This window comes from Octopus bimaculoides, chromosome 5 (assembly GCF_001194135.2).
Source record: "Octopus bimaculoides isolate UCB-OBI-ISO-001 chromosome 5, ASM119413v2, whole genome shotgun sequence".
NCBI lineage: Eukaryota > Metazoa > Mollusca > Cephalopoda > Octopoda > Octopodidae > Octopus > Octopus bimaculoides.
The window spans coordinates 18,834,268-18,851,863 of NC_068985.1; the positions used below are offsets into that span (position 1 = coordinate 18,834,268).

The 17,596-nt window shown below is 37.0% G+C and overlaps 1 protein-coding gene across 3 annotated transcripts in view; it reads right to left on the reverse strand.

Annotated features, from left to right (window-relative positions):
- The window catches only part of LOC106874506 (nuclear transcription factor Y subunit alpha), a 27,870-nt gene that overhangs the window by 2,378 nt on the left and 7,896 nt on the right, over nucleotides 1–17,596 (reverse strand). For 2 of the 3 annotated variants that reach the window (XM_052968170.1, XM_014922254.2), the window contains exons 2-9: nucleotides 12,196–12,289; nucleotides 10,049–10,288; nucleotides 8,224–8,379; nucleotides 7,015–7,071; nucleotides 5,495–5,651; nucleotides 4,705–4,961; nucleotides 2,201–2,410; nucleotides 1,159–1,281 (exon numbers count right to left, since the gene is read on the reverse strand). In XM_052968170.1, the coding sequence (XP_052824130.1) occupies nucleotides 1,159–1,281; nucleotides 2,201–2,410; nucleotides 4,705–4,961; nucleotides 5,495–5,651; nucleotides 7,015–7,071; nucleotides 8,224–8,379; nucleotides 10,049–10,249 (1,161 nt within the window). In that variant the 5' untranslated portion in view covers nucleotides 10,250–10,288; nucleotides 12,196–12,289. The remainder of the gene's footprint in view (nucleotides 1–1,158; nucleotides 1,282–2,200; nucleotides 2,411–4,704; nucleotides 4,962–5,494; nucleotides 5,652–7,014; nucleotides 7,072–8,223; nucleotides 8,380–10,048; nucleotides 10,289–12,195; nucleotides 12,290–17,596) is intronic. The other variant, XM_014922255.2, reaches the window with a different exon arrangement.

A 17,596-nucleotide genomic window follows, 5' to 3' on the forward strand; every position in this document is an offset into this window, starting at 1 on the left:
CGCTGAATGGACTGAGTGCTTTTTACGTGGCACCAGCACAGGTAAGGTCAGTTTTGGCATGGTTTTTACAGTCAGATGCAATTCCTAACACCAACTGTCCTGCTGAATGGACTGAGTGCTTTTTACGTGGCACCAGCACAGGTAAGGTCAGTTTTGGCATTGATTTTACAGTGCGATCCCCTTCCAAATGCTGACCACTTCATACATACATCATCATTTAATGTCTGTTTTCCACGCTGGCATGGATTGGATGATTTGACAGGAGCTGGTAAACCAGAGGGCTGCACCACACTCCAGTCATCTCTTTTGGCATGGTTTGTATGGCTAGATGCCCTTCCTAACACCAACCATTTTACAGATTGTACTGGGCGCTTTTTATGTGGTGCCAGTACAGGTGCTGGCTTGAGTAAAATTATAAACTAAACTATAAATAATAGTTTTCTCACATAGGCACAAGGTTATAAATTTAGGAGTAGAGGTACAAGATCAAAAATTTATGTCTTCTAGTGAGATATTCTTCATCTACCATACTGACATTTGCAAATCTTATATTTTCCCCAACAATTTGAATTGAATATTATCTTTAATCAGTTTATCCAGTTGTTCTTATTCCACAATTCTCTTTTCTTGAACCCTAGCACTCATAATGTTAGTTACCCAGTTTCCATGATGAATGAGTGACTGAGATTACAACATTCCCCCTGAATGGAATGATGGTTCATTACAGGTTTCAAGGCCAGCAATTTTAAGGGGAGGGGTCAAGTCAATTACATCAACTCCAGCACTCAACTGGTACTTTATTTTACCAACCACAAAGGAATGAAGAGCAAAGTTGACCTCTGTGAATTTGAACTCAGAAGGTGGAAGAAATGCCATTAAGCACAATTTCTAATGTGCCAATGATTCTGTCAGCTAGCTGCCTTATTCCACAATCTAGAAAGATTTAAAAAGTGGTGGATTTCTTCTCAGACTACAACAAAATATTAAAAAATCTTTCAGCATGCACTTTAGTAGTTATGTACATATTTCCTCCTTTCTGATACAAGAGTATACTAAAAGACATTTCTTCTAAATTCATCAAATATGAATTCTGCTTTCACTAGTAGCTTCCCAAAAAGAAATAAAAAAGATATTTTAGAATAATAAAAATCTACTCACCTCTTCATGTTTAGGTGAAAATTTAAACTCAGAAGGCCCGTCTTTCTTAATTGAATAAAAACGACCACCATCTCCTCGTATCCGATTCATAGCATGTCGATGCCTCGATTCGTGCAGGTATTTCTGACACAAAGATGATGACAAATATATAAAATGTCTCAATGTTTAGTTATAAACTATATCATTAAATTTGAATACTGAAATGAATTAAATGAGGCAGGTGGCGGGAAGGGAATAAATTTAACAATGGGTTACTACTGAGATTATACAAATGGAAATTTATTGAAAATATTCATTTATATGCATCAACCCACAAGAACAGAGTAATAACTCAGAATTGCTTATCATATAAAAAGAGCAACCAGATTAGAAAATGATGAGATTTTAGTAGCATTATTGTTTAATGTAGATGAAGACGAGGATGACAAGTTGAAGAGTTAACTAGCGTGAAGGCATGTGGCTAAGTGGATAGGGCATTTGGCTCATGATTGTAAGATCATGAGTTCAATACTTGGCAGTGCATTGCATCCTTGAGCAAGACACTTTATTTCACATTGCTCCAATCAACTCAGCTGGCAAGAGTGAGTTGTACCCGTATTTCAAAAGGTCAGCCTTGTCACATTCTGTGTCATGCTGAATTTCCCTGAGAAGTACATTAAGGGTATGTGTGTCTGAGGAGTTGTCAGCCACTTGCACATTAATTTCACAAGCTGGGTGTTCCATTAATCAGATCCACTGGAACCTTCATTGTCATAACCAACAGTTCCAGTTAACTAGCAGAGAGAGAATTGAGAAATATCTTATAAATGTAAGCCAAATGGCATATAACCTTACACTACAAATAAGAAGGTTTCTCGAGAAAATTACGGAATCACAATCCAGGGTTTTTATAAGCTTATAAAATCTTTCTTGAAGGTTCCTTATACATTTATGTGTGAAACCAAAACAGTTTCTTTATTATTTGTTGACACCTATCGAAACTAATATGAAATATGACAAGTATTTCTCCAAAGATATCTAACTGATTCTCTTATTTACTTACTTTTCTTTCTTTTCGCAATTTTCCTTCAGCTTCAAGTTTTGCTCGAGCCTGTCGCCGTTTTAGTATTCGATGATATTGTTTAGCATTAACATACAAAGGTTCTTCTTCCATAAGATCTGAACCTGGAATCGGTATTCTTTGAATAGTTGTTGCACTGGAGATAGATCCACTGTTAGAGTTTGTAGAGTTTGAACTTTCAGCAGGTACCATCTATAACAACAGAAAATAGACATTAAAAATACAAAAAGAAAAATAATAATAACAGTAATAATTGTAAGATTAATTGAATAGGTAAAACCAAGTTAAATGCAAAACTTAGGTTTCAAGGTATTTAGCAGAAGAAAGATAAATTCCTCTCTGGAAATGATGCCAGTGTCTTGCAGAAGATTTAATACTTAATCCCCTAAACTAAATTGACTAATGACTGCACAATTTGGCACAAGGTCAGCAATATTAGAGGAGGGGGTTAGTTGATTATATCAGCCCTAGTATTTGACTGCTACTTATTTTATCAACCCCGAATGGATGAAAAGCAAAGTTGATGTTAGCAACATTTGAACTCTGAACATAAAAAGCCATACAAAATGGCACTAAGTGTTTTGTTAAATGTGCTAATGCTTCTGCCAGCTTGCTGCCTTAGCTAGGTTAACTAATGCTCATAGAAAGTATTATATGTCCCATAACAATTAAATTCTTGAAGCAAATTTGAACCCATGAGTTGTCATTTTACCTTCACTATCCAACTATTCAATAAAATCAAATTTTTTTTTCATATTAAAAAAGATTTATTACTTTTAAGTTTTATTTAAAGTGGAAAATGATCCTACAGAGAATATAAACGATATATTTTTCTTAAGCCACAACATAATCCAACAAAGAAGCTTCTACATGGTTAATGATCTACTAGAAAAAGCAACAAAATCTCCCTCAAATCATTACTGTTTTAAGAGAAAGAAAGATAGATTGGACAATGTAGATCCTGATATAAAAAGGAAAGGTCACCGTTGGAATGTCTGTTATATAGCTGCTTGATCAGGGCTGACCTGAAACTAAACCACAACAATAATTCATATGTTGTTAAAGACAGGTCTATATTCAGTTTGTAGAGATAAGAAAAAATCTCTATTTTTCTCAACAAAATCTATAACGATTAACACGGAAAATCTTGGCTAATTTACTAAAATTTGAATTTAACCATTCCCAGATATACGACTCAAAAGATGAAGCAACAAAAATCAACAGCATAGTTGTTATGTTCAATTTTCTACCATGGGCATTCATATCTCAAAAGTCAAGGCTATAAAATTTGAAGGATGAATTCTCACTATTCACCGTATCAATCAATAGATATCAGTAGGTATCAGCAAGTAATTTATTTGCTGATTTTCTTGAGAAGACGACCCATCAAACCAAGCAAAATCACAGTCGTGGCAGACACCTGTGTCATGCAAATAACACATAAAAACACCCATTACACTCTGAAAGTGGTTGGCATTAGGAAGGGCATCCAGCCGTAGAAAACCATGCCAAATCAGACTGGATCCCGGTGCAGCTTTGCAGCATGCCAGTCCAGCATGGACAATGGACGTTAAATGATGATGATGATTTTATAAACAAGAGCTACAAGTACTGTGGTTGAATTGTTTGACTAAACCAATGGTCCTCAACTGTTTTTTGCTTGTGGGTCCCTTTGATTCCTATTTTACAATACAGGACTCCCAAAGCCATTTGAAGTTTTAAAAAATCCCATTATATTTTTAAAATTAGATATTATTGGGAATTGTAAAAATATTTTGTGTTTTGAAGAAATATAACTGATTTATTGCACATAACTTTTAACAACTAGATCTCATATGAACCCCACCAAGGGTCATGTGGACCCCACTTGAGAACCACTGGACTTAACCATTTAAGGTGGTGCTCCAGCATAGCTACAGTCCAATGACAGAAATAAGTAAAAGATAACAAAAGATTTTCAAAGAAAATATGCACTCTAATGTTGGATGCACTTCTTTGTACTAACCTGCATATTATAAAATGAGATTTTGTAGTTAATTTGAGTTGAATAGTGACAACATACTGGCTTTTAGGGGATTTGGACTCATGGTACAAAAGATTGATTACTTCAGCTGTACATTTTTGGCAATTAAAACCAATGATATTGCATAAATATTCTGCAAGAAACTAGAAATTTAAAATATCTACCTGTTTTATGTTCAAACTGGCTAGATCTAGCCCCTCACACCAACCCTACAATATCACTCTAAAAATTAACAGTTATCTCATCAAAATCTTGTAGCTACAAGATAATGCATGATTAATTCAAAACAATGTGAATAAGTAAGTAGTATTTTTGATAAAATAATGTGAATGTTAAAGGGTTAAACAACATATTACGATGGCTGATTCAACAAAGAATATTGATACATTTCAAGAAATAAGTACAGTTAGAATCTTCATAGAAAAGAATTACAATATTCATTAAAGAATAGAATATATTTTACCATAACTATGTTATTTACATTAGGAACGGTAGATAATGAAGAAATATCTGGAGATGAGCAGTCTGGTGGCATGGGTGATGTTATAGGTGGAGAATGATTATTATTATTATTAGCACTACTGGCAACTGAGTCTGACGTCATGGAAGATGCAATAGCTGTTGCCAGTTGACCAACTGTCTGTAATGATGTCACGGGTTGAACAGTTGGAGCTGGACTGGTACAGGCCAAGTTTAATCCATTATTTAACTGGACAATACCTGAAAATATTGTGAGAAAGTATATACTTAGATTAACAATTTCAAATAGGCATGAAAGAGTAAAGTATTATTCTGTAATAGGACACAAGCATGGCTGTGTGGTTAAGAAGTCTGCTTCCCAATCATTTGGTCTCAGGTTCAGTCCAACTGCATGGCTCCTTGGCAAGTATTTCTACAATAGCCCAAGAGTGACCAAAGCCTTGTGAGTGGATTAAGTAGACAGAAACTGAAAGAAGTCTGTCATACACACACACACATATACAAAAACATGCACACAACTTTATTAATAAAAAAAAGTGGAAGCTAAAGCCCTTGCCAAAAAGTTTTTGTGTCTTTTTGTTTCCACCAGCTTGATGACTGGCAAAATGAATTTATATTTCAGCCAAGAACCCCTGGGTAGCAGCATTTTACAAGGGTTTTTGTGGTTTTTAAGTCACATGGTTCTAGAGCAAACTTCTTAACCAAACATCCATGCCTGTGTGTGGATATAATATGGAAAATAAAACAGAGTATGAATTATAATAGAAACTCACCTGGACTCTGCTGTTGTTGGGTTTGTAAACGTTTTATTAAATCATTAACAAAGGGCTGGCAAAGGATGAGTTGACCATCTTGAGTCTGAATGAGCTGGCCACCAGGAAGTTGTCCAGTAGGGATGAATGATTGATTAGGAGCAGGTTGAATCACAAACTAAGAAATGAAAACAAAGTCTGAAATCAGTCAACATATGCATAAACAATTCATATATACATTACACAAACTCCCCATACATACAATCCACAAACTATCTATTTACACTGAGAGCAATTGTTTTTTTAATAAATGTAAATGATAAATCAGTCTTTGAGTGATAGAATATACACTGATACATGGTTCAGTTTCCATATGCTCAGACAACTGTAAAATGCAGGATTTCAAGAGAAGCTAAAGAAAGCCAAACAGGCATTGGAAGTGTTGAACTAGGCAAGGATTTCAAATACAAAATCAATTATAATGAGTAGTTAGAGGAATCAGTATAAAATTGTCAGTAATAATAAAACTCAGTGTACATACATAAACAAGCACACATATGCATGCACATACATAATGGTCTACAGGAGGCTATAAGAAATGTTGGGATCTGGACAATTTCCTAAATGGTTCTTATGTATTAGAATTTGCAGCCTTTTCCAATTGAATAAATGTTTCTCTTATGTTATATTACATATTTGTTAGAATTGTGTGATATGACAGTTATATTGAGGGAGATCAGTTTAGATGGGGATCAATTTAGAATGGAGATCAGTAAATAAAAAATTCCTATTTTGTTAAATTATTTACTTTATAACACTGCAAGGAATTATGTGCCAAACTCTGAAAGGATGAAAGCTTAAACCAAATCTAGAAATATCAAGGCAGCAAGCTAATTAATTATGTTTCCACATTATGCCTAAAGTTGAAGGACTCATGCAGAAAGTCCTCTGTCATAAAATGATGTTCAACTACAAAATTACTGAATTGGTCAACACTTTCACAATCACCATGATCATCATCATTTAACCCTTTTGATACCAACCCGGCTGAAACCGCCTCTGGCTCTGTAGTACAAATGTCTTGTTTTCAAAAGTTCTGAATTAAAATCTTCCAACAAACCTTAGTCACAATTTATGTTTAATGATAACGAAGTTATTTTACTAAATTCTTTGTTATATTTAAAATTAATTGAAAGAAACACAGAGCATCTCAAAAGAAATATGGTAACAAAAGGGTTAATGTCCACTTTTCCATGCTTGCATGGGTTAGATGACATTTGCTGAGGCAGATTTTCTACAGCTGAATGCTCTTCAAGTTGCCAACCCTCACCTGTTTCCAAGCAAGGTAATATTTTCCCATGGCCAGACATGTTTTTCATAAAAGATTGGAGATGAACAACATCACTTATATGACAATGATGCTTGTTTGCAAACATCATGTAATGTCAAGACAAGGACACACACACACACACACACACAAGCTTCTTTGGCCCTAACTATTTGATAGAAAGAGTTGAATTAATAATTGCTGCTGTGTTTACCTGCTGTGGTTGTAATGATTGGTTGGGAAACTGTTGGCCAGTGGAAAACATATCAATCTGTAAAAAAATAAAACAAACAGTTAAAGATTGTTCAGAAAATGATCCCTAAACCACCCTTGTTTCCATGTAACAAATTCTGTTTTAAAGTGATCTAAAATCTTCCTTCATAATTTCACGTTAATTTATGTTCTAAACACCAGCTTAATAACAACAAAGTTATTTTACTAAATCATCATCATTTTCAAAATTAATTGAAACAAAGTCAGTGCATGGCAACAAGCACACAGTCATACATACATAAACATACTGATATTTGTATTGTCAAAATATATTATGAGAAAATCTTAAAAACTGTTCATGAATGCAGTCCCTTGAAGTATTTGCATTGTGCTGTGACATTGACACCTCTTGTTACTCTTGCTGTTAGAAATGCAGTGAACCAGTAATTAGCCTGTTGGAAACCTGTAACCAAATGATGCTATTGTTCACATTTATTGGCTAATTGGAAATTTATAATAAATAATGCTATTGTTCACCAAATGCAAAACATTAAAAAATCTAATTAATACAGTTCTTTGAGTGAATATTTTATAATTATACAATTTTTCCAGCAGAGGTGGAATACTAATGCAGAGCACCAGCTGTCTGTTTCCCGTGCCGGTGGCACGTAAATAGCACCATTTGAGCATGATCGTTACCAACGTCGCCTTCCTGGCATGTGAAAAGACATTCGAGCGAGATCGTTGCCAGTGCCGCTGGACTGGCTCCTGTGCAGGTGGCACATAAAATACACCATTTTGAGCGTGGCCATTGCCAGTACCTCCTGACTGGCCTTCATGCTGGGTGGCACGTAAAAGCACCCACTACACTCTTGGAGTGGTTGGCGTTAGGAAGGGCATCCAGCTGTAGAAACTGCCAAATCAGATTGGAGCCTGGTGTAGCCATCTGGCTTACCAGTCCTCAGTCAAATTGTCCAACCCATGCTAGCATGGAAAGCGGATGTTAAACGATGATGATGATGATGGTCAGGTTTGTACATAATTCAATTTGCAATATAAGGTAAATATATCAGCCATACATGCTGCAGTTTGATTATTTTTGTTGCATGCTGACATTGCTAATACTGCAAAACTTGTAGGAATAAGTTTCAGGAGTAAAGGTATACAAGAGAGAGCATAATTTCACAGAAATTATGAAATGTTTGCTCACCGCCTGCAATGTTTGTGCTGAAGCAATTGCTGGGTGTTGTCCTCCTTGTACAGTTTGTATGGGGATTGTTTGTGTGTTGGCTGCTTGAGGTAGAGCTTGGAACATAAGTTGTTGATTAGGGGCATTTACTAAAGCACCCTGGTTTAACTGAATCATCTAAATAAAAATAAATATATGAGAGAAAATTAATATTAATTCATTATGTAAATTTAAGAAGAACAAATAGTTTTATTTAAAATGACAACTACAGTAAAAAATGTATTGTTAAATCATCCTTCACCACAATATGTAACCTTGTACCAATATTAGAAACCAACATTGAAATGATTTGCTAATGCTGTGAACACTAGTTTTGTTTTTATGAAACATGTATTTGGTTAATCGATGTTGGATACAATAAATAAAAATTCACCAGTAGTAATTTGGAAGGGATAGGAGAGAGAAGGAAACAAAATAGGAATGTTATGTTGCCATGAGAACATGAAATATTAAATGTTTCAAGTACAGACTTTAATCAAAGGTTAAATTTGAAATGTAAAATATTTTATCTCCTCACAGTAACCTTTACATCAGGTTTTTGTCATATTAAATCTTGTAATACAGACTGAATAGTCTCTTTGATTCTCAAGAATTATATACATGAGTGAGGTAGGAGAGATTTTGGCACTGCCTCTTTAGCACTGCTGATTTGACAAATGGTTCTCTTGTTTTCTCTCTCTGTTTATGTCTGTGAGCATCTGCTTACGTTTGTATGTATTTGTAATTCTCTTTCACTTTCTCTATCTGTATATGTATATTTTCTTCATGAGTGTAAGTGTGTGTTTTTGCTGCTAGCATTAAAATGTACAGTTGCCAAAACAGGTTGAATGTCCAGTCAGCTGTGCCATATAGCCAGTGTCCTAACAGCTGCACCTAATCATCTTATTCCAATGTGAAGGAATCCCATACTGGTGTTTACTGTGGGAGAGCTAATAAGAGATTCAGTTTGAATTAACACTGAGTTAGAAAAAAAATGCTTCCTTTATTATCATTGTCATTTAATGTCTGCTTTCCATGCTTGCATGGGCTGGGTAGTTAGACTGAAAACTGGTAAACCAGGGAGCTACACCAAATTCCAGTCTGATTTGGCATGGTTTCTATGGCTGGATTCCCTTCCTAATGCTGACCACTCCTAGAGTGTAGTGGGTATTTTTTACGTGCCACTGGCATGAGTGCCATTGACATGACACCAGCATCGGCCATGACTACAATCTTACTTGGCTTGACAGGTGTTCAAAAGCATAGTTTATCACCAAAGGTCTCCGTCACCTGTCACTGCCTTCATGAAGCCCAATGCTTGGATGGTGCTTTTTATGTGTCATTGGCATGGGTGCCAGTCAGACAGCACTGGCATCAAGTACGACTATGATTTCACTTGGCTTGGCAGGTTTTCTCAAGCACAGTATATCGCGCAATGTTTGAAGGGTGCTTTTTACATGCAAGTCACACAACACTGGCATTGGCCACAACTACGATCTCACTTGGTTTGATGGGTCAAAACAATATTCTAAGTTCATTCAGGTAAAAGATATAAAAATAATATTATTGGTGACAATGATGGTAAATATTAATCCAGTTAAAATATGTACAGAGAATATTAGTGATATGTTATAGGCAAGGATACATAAAAAATTACATGTAATACAATATGTACACATCAAAAGTACTCAGAGGAGACAAAGAGTTTAAAATCTGACATTGAATGAAGGGAGACAGGATCCATGGGAATAAGAGTTGAATTCAGGTAATATACATGTAATGATAAATTTTGTGAACATAAACTCACCTGAGGTTGCATGGCTTGTTGAAGCTGGACGGCACCACTAGGAACATTTTGAACAAAAGTTAGCTGTTGAGGTTGGGCGGATAGAAGAGATTGATTTGCGAGAAGCTGGATCTGTTGTTGTTGAGAAGCATCAACAACATCGCAGCCAGTAGCAGCTGCTGCTGCATTGAGTAAGTTTGTGGTCAACTGACACTGCTCCATTTTACTCAGCTGATTTACGTGTCATCCTTCCTGAAATGACTGAAAAAGCCAACAAAAGTATTTCATTAGAGAGAGACTCAGTCGTTGAGTTGAATTGTTTTGTAGTTAAGAAGCAGAATAGTCTTCTAAAAAATATTTAGTTTGAACAGGAGTGTTCAGAGATTATAAATAAAAGAACATAACCAACAAAATTTACATCTTGATGCAATCAGTTTTGCTAAGGTGAATTAACAGACAATTGTATAATCAGAAAAATCAAAGTGTAATTTTATATGGCTGTGTGGTTAAGAGGTTTGCTTTACAGCCATGTGGTCTTGAGTTCAGTCCAACTGTGCAGCACCTTGAGCAAGAGCCATCTACTATAGCCCGAGGCCAACCAATGCCTTGCACATGTATTATTTGGTAGATAGAAACTCCGGGGAAGCGTGTGTGTGTGTGTGTGTGTGCGCGTGTGTGTACAGTAATCCCTTGACTATCGTGGGTGTTTTTGTAAGCTAGTTAAGTGAGTAGCAAAGTCCCTTCCTGAGTCATATAGACTCATGGGCCAGTTTCCCAGTTTCCAGGGTGTATATATTCCCCACCTGGACAGGACGCCGGTCTATTACAGGGTTACTCATTTTTGCCAAACGAGTGGACTGGAGCAACATGAAATGAAGTGTTTTGACCAAGAACGCGACATGTTGCCTGGTCCAGGAATTGAAACCACACATAAAACAGCACCCACTACACTCTCGGAGTGGTTGGCGTTAGGAAAGGTATCCAGCTGTAGAAACATTGCCAGATCAGTTTGGAGCCTGGCACAGCTGTCAGCTCTCCAGACCTCAGTCAAACTGTCCAACCCATGCCAGCATGGAAAACGGACGTTAAATGATGATGATGATAATGATGAATCTTATGATCATAAGTCCAACACACTAACTGCTAAGCCACATGCCTTCAAGGTTAAGTGGGTGCCAACATAATATAGAGAACACTAAAATTCTAATTGATTAAAATTATTCCTGGAACGAGGACAAAAAAAAAAAACATTAGTTTAATAATTAATTCAACATTATTCTGGTCAAGAAAACAGGGGTGGCAACTGCAAAATATAAATAAATTAAACACTGAAGGAGGAAATGAAGTAGAGACTGAGTCTGATCTTTGGCAATTACAGTGACAGGTCTAGACTTGTTTTGGTCTTATCAAACCTTTTTAGTGAAGCAAAATCTTACGTACAATTGCCAGACCTCAGACAACAGAGATGTAAAGAGCTTGAGTGAATGAATAATAGGTGAGGTAAGTTAATGACTGGGCAGAGATAGGATGGGTTGTTCCACTCACACCAGTATGGAAAACTGAGTTGTCCAACACATGCAATATGGAAAAGTGGATGTAAAACGGTGATGACAAAGGTGTAATGTTTCATCATCATCATCGATTAACGTCTGTTTTCCATGCTGGCATGGGTTGGACGGTTTGACTGAAGTCTGGAGAGCCAGCGGCTGCACCAGGGTCCAATCTGGTCGGGCAGAGTTTCTACAACTTAATGCCCTTCTTAATGCCAACCGCTCTGAGAGTATAGTGAGTGCTTTTTACATGCCACTGACACAGGAGCTAGTAAGGGGGGGGGGCTTGCAACGATCACGTTCGGGTGGTGCTTTTTACGTGCCACCGACACAGGAGCCAGTCAGGGGGTATTGGGTATTTTCATGCATAGAAATGGTTACAAATTTACAACATGGAAGTCTATGGGAAAACAGTTTTCACATTACACTATTCAATGCCATAGCAAAACTTTCAAAGGGGGATAACTGCAAAGGGGGATAACTACATAAAATATGCTGGTTTAACAGAAAGACCCAATATTTGTTTGGAGGGGAAATAAGAAATGCTATAATACACACACTGTACAAAATATGAGAAAAAGTGTTCTGAAATTGAAAAAAATGGTTAAATGCACTTACCAATTGTACAAAATTGACAATATTGATAATTTTCCAAATACCGTTTTGTCTTCATTTTGTGATTTGCGATTTTACTGAAGACTTTTTGAGTAATCTGTAGAAAATTGAAAAAAAAAAGATGATACATATATGTTAAAGTAATAGCTAATTTGATCCTTGAATTTAATTATGTCAAATATTTCAGATAAAAATCTTACACTTGTTCAAAATCTTGTTCAGTCTCAGTGAATAGTATTTTGGGCAAGTGCCTTTTACTATAAGCCCTGGGCTGACCAAAGCTTTGTGTGGATTTAGTGCCTTGTACACAATACAATGTAGGGAGTACTCAGAGCTAAAAAATATACATTAGGGAGGAAACAGGATGGAACAATGCCATCAGTGAAGCTAGGTGTGGGTGAATAGAGCTAGTAAGTGCTGAGAGTACTCTATAATCTTGGGGAGAGAGAGAGAGAGAGATGATGATGATGATGATGTCGGAAGGGCCTGGTTAACTGCTGGGTGAAAGAAAGAAGCAGTAGTATGTAGTCATTAGTAAAAGGTAATTTGAAGCGGAGTTGTCAAGTAGGGAGTCATTGGCAAGAACAGAGGTGGACAAAGCTAAAGTGGGTGAGAGGATAAGATAAAGATTAGATGAGGGGACACAAGTGTAGTGGGGCTAAGTAAGTTGGTGGGGGAGAGTGTGATGGCTGGTCATAGAGAAGAGCAAAGAGAGTAAAAAGAGATGCACTAGAGAAGGAATTATATAGAGACATGAATGGTTCAATGAAGTCCCTTATACATAGGCCAAGTGAATAGATGAGGGTGGTATGTTGCAGGAGGAAAGGTAGGGAAGAGTAAGTGATGATTATAGGGATTGTGTAGGATTGAGGGGTGGTGAACAAGGTTGGAAGGAGTGATCAATGATACAATAGTTGGGAGGATATAGGTGAGAGTAGGTGATGACTGGCAGTTTAAGAAAATGGTGAAGAGCAGCAAGATACTAATAATACAGTACATGAAGGAAAGATGAAAGAAATGGAAATGCTACATAGGTGGATAGGTTGCAAGAGTGTAAGGGGAAAGGCAGATGTAGTGCATGGGGAGAGGGAGAGATATGTAGTGGTGAAGAAGGAGAGATAATTTGCAAGCACAGAAAGGGTGATCAATGCAAAATGTGAATGGAGAGAGACAATATTAAGATTGAAGGATGAATATTAAGTGAAGTAGTTCAGGATAGTGAAACTGATAACTCATATTAGATATATAAAAAAGATGATGATGAAATATACAATTCTGCTCTCATTTACTTACAGCAATAGAGTGCTGCAGTTAGGCAGGTATATTTCAAATTTTGGCACAAGGCCAGCAATTCCTGGGGGAGGGGATTAGCCGATTACATTGACCCAGTATTCAACTGAAACTTATTTTATCAAACCCAAACATATATCTATATGTAGATATGTACACACATGTACTGATGCACACACACATATGTGTATGCATATGTGTATATGTTCCATGTCAGAATGGAACATGGATGTTGAATGATGACAATGATATTAAATTTTAAACTGAAATCAAGTAGACTATTACTTAACAAAGTATTCAGTATAGTACATATGTAGAGTCAATATTTCTTTCAGTAGCAAGGTGATTTCTGACAACAGTGTAACTGTTTCAATACATAGATGTATCTTCTCAAAGGTAAAGAGCTTGAGTGAATAGAAAAAAATAATTCTTACTTTAGCAATAATCCTTTCTACTATAGGCACAAGACCTGAAATTTGATGGGAGGGAGCCAGTCAATTAAATTGACCCCAGTACGCAACTGGTACTTAGGCAAAGCCGACCTTCAGGGAATTTGAACTCAGAACACAAAGACAGACAAAATACTGCTAAGCATTTTGCCCGGCATGCTAACGATTCTGCCAGTTCATCACCTTCTTACTTTAGCAATAATGAATGGAAAAGATCACTTACTATGAACAATATCTGAATCATGACTATTTTGAATCTATCTAAAATATGGGTGTTCATATAGTATGAGATTGCCAAGCCATCATCACTATACAAGCTTAGGCTGTGGATGTCAGCTACCTCAGATCCATCATAGCATCAATGGAGACACTGAACTTCCTTCTGTTTAGATTTAGCAAGAAAGGTTATGATGGAATTATGACTTCTTGGAATATGTTGGTTTCAAATTTTGGCACAAAGCCAGCACTTTCAGGGGAGGACCATAAGTCGATTACATCAATGCTAGAGCTCAACTGGTGCTTATTTTATTGACACTAAAAAGATGAAAGGCAAAGTTAACTTTGGTGGAATTTGAACTCAGAATGGAAAGGACAAAATGCTGCTAAGCATTCTGTCTGGCATGCTAATGATTCTGCCAGCTTGCTGCCCACACTTTCTGGAATGTATTACTATTCTATAATCAAAATTATTCTTTTACTTTCTTCCTACACACAGTAAAATTTCATCCTTGTATGAAAGGCATGCAATGTATGCAAAATAACAAATATAACTTCAACATGATTCTTTCATTTTTCATGAGAGATAGATTGAGACAGGGTGTAAGCAATCATATATATCTGGTGATAGGAATCACCAGAGATATATGCACACATGGTGGATATCCATTATCCAGTGATGTGGATTCAGTTCTATGATCAACAGAATTATTTGCTCCTGAATTAATGTGTAAGCAACTGAACATTCCACAGACATTTAAAAAAATTTTTTTTAAAACTTGCTTCAGTAATTAGGCTGCAGCCATGTTAGAACACTGCCTTGAAGAATTCGTAGTCAAATGAATGGACCCCGGTACTTTTTTCTTTCTTTTCTAAGCCTGGTACTTACCATGTGGTTGGGAGAATCAGTGTGATACAGTGTAAGACGAGGCCGTATCTTTTGAATGTGAGGTACAATCCACCTGCCAGACTTCTATACAGTTTCCCTATACCCAATTTCACTCATATATAAGGATTAACCCAAGGCTATAAAAAAAATGACCAATGGATCAAACCCAGGACCTTGTGGCCATACTGCATCTACTGATATATATATATATATCAGTAGATATATATATATATATCATCATCATTGTCATTTTAATGTCTACTTTTCCATACTTGCATGAATTGGACAGAGTTTATTGAGGCAGATTTTCTATAGCTGGATTGCTCTTCCTGTTGCCAATCTTCACCTGTTTTTAAAGCAAGGGAATATTTCCCCATGGACAGACATGTTCTTGCAGAATATTGGAAAGTGGAGGTACATGGCTTAGTAATTAGGGTATTGGACTCATGATCATAAGATTGTGGTTTCGATTCCTGAACTGGGCAACGTCATGTGTTCTTGAGCAAAACACTTCATTTCACATTGCTCCAGTCCACTCAGTTGGCAAAAATGAGTAATCCTGCGATGGACCAGCATCACATCCAGGTGAGGAATTCATATGCCATGAAACTGGCCCTTAACTTTACTTTATAATATTCGAAATGAGTGACACTCATTTACAACTATCACACCATTTCAAGACAAGGAGACACAAACATACAAACATTTACACATACATACATATACAGCTCAGCTACACACCAACTCAATTACATCATCATTTAACGTCTGTTGTCCATGCTGGTATGGGTTTGATGGTTCGACTGGGCTGGCACGCTGGAAGGCTGTGCCAGGCTCCAATCTGATTGGGCATGGTTTTGTACAGCTGGATGCCCTTCCTAATGTCAACCACTCTGAGAGTGTAATGGGTGTTTTATGTGCCATTTGCATAACACCGGTGTCTGTCACAACTGCGATTTTGCTCAGCTTGATGAGTTTTCTTTTCAAGCACAACATAATGCCAAAGATCTTGGCCATTGCCTCCGTGAGGCCCAACATTTGAAAGGAACTTGGCCACTTTGCCTCCATGAGGCCCAACACTTGAAAGGAACTCAGTCACCTCACCACTGTGAGGCCCACAAACATCTGAAGCAAAATCTTTTTAGGGGCACTTAAAATACTATTGTGGATCCTCAATTTACTATTTTGTTGTGAGGACCCCAAAAAATCTTATATGGACCCTAAAGGGCCATATGAACCCCTGTTGAGAACCACTGCCTTAAAATAAATTCATATGAAACAAATTTCTCCTTAGTATAACGCCTTCCACAACTAGTTGTTTACTTACTCCCACTCTTCCTCCTCCATCTCTGTCCTTGATTCTTTCTCTCTAGCTGTGTGTGTGTGTGTGTGTGTGTAATGTTCTTTTATTCATTGCTTGCCATCAAGCCTAGTATGTGCACTTATCCTGCACTATTTAGGCTTATTTTCTCTATCTCTCTCTTTTACTCTCTCTCCCCTTCCCTATATGAGATAAAGTGTGATGAGAAATCAACCAATCGACATATATATCAGATATTATTTTCATTACCATTACTATCAAGGCAGAGAGCTGGCAGAAACATTAGCATGCTGGGTGAAATGCCTAGCAGTATTTCGTCTGTCGTTATGTTCTGAGTTCAAATTCCACCAAGGTCGACTTTGCCTTTCATCCTTTCAGGGTCAATAAATTAAGTACCAGTTGCATACTGGGGTCAATCTAATTGACTGGTCACCTCCCCCAAAATTTTGGGCTTTATGCCTAGAGCAGAAAAGAGTATTTTCATTACTATTATCAAAGGTGGTGAGCAGACAGAATTGTTAGTGCATTGGACAAAATGTTTAGCATTTCTTCCAACTCTTTAAGTTCCAAGTTAAAATTTTGCCATGGTCGACTTTACCTCTCATCTTATCCCCACCCCCAAAATTGCTGGCCTTGAGCCAAAATTTAAAACCATTATACATACATAGGCACAGGAGTGGCCATGTGGTAAGAAGTTCGCTTACCAACAACACAGTTCTGGGTTCAATCCCACCGTGTAACACCTCGGGTAAGTGTCTTCTACTATGACCTCAGACCGACCAAAGCCTTGTGAGGGGATTTGGTAGATGAAAACTGAAAGAAGCCCATAGTATATGTGTATGCATATATATCATCACCATCTTTTAACATCAATTATCCATGTTGGCATGGATTGGACAGTTTGACCAGAGCTGGCAAGCAGGAGGGCTGCACCAGGTTCCAAGCCTGATTTGGATTGGTTTCTATGGCTGGAAGACCTTAATGCCAACCACTTTATAGAGGGCGCTGGGTGCTTTTAGGTGGTGCTGGCATGGGTGCAATTACGTGGGGCCAGCATGCGTGCTTTTTCGAGGTGCAGGCATGGGTACTTTTTATGAGTCATCAGCACAGGGCACTTCTAGGCCATTCCTCTTCAGTAAAGGGAGCAGTATTAACACTTCCGCTGTGGAGGGTGGGTTTTTATATATATATATATGTATGTATATATATATATATATATATATATATATATATATATAT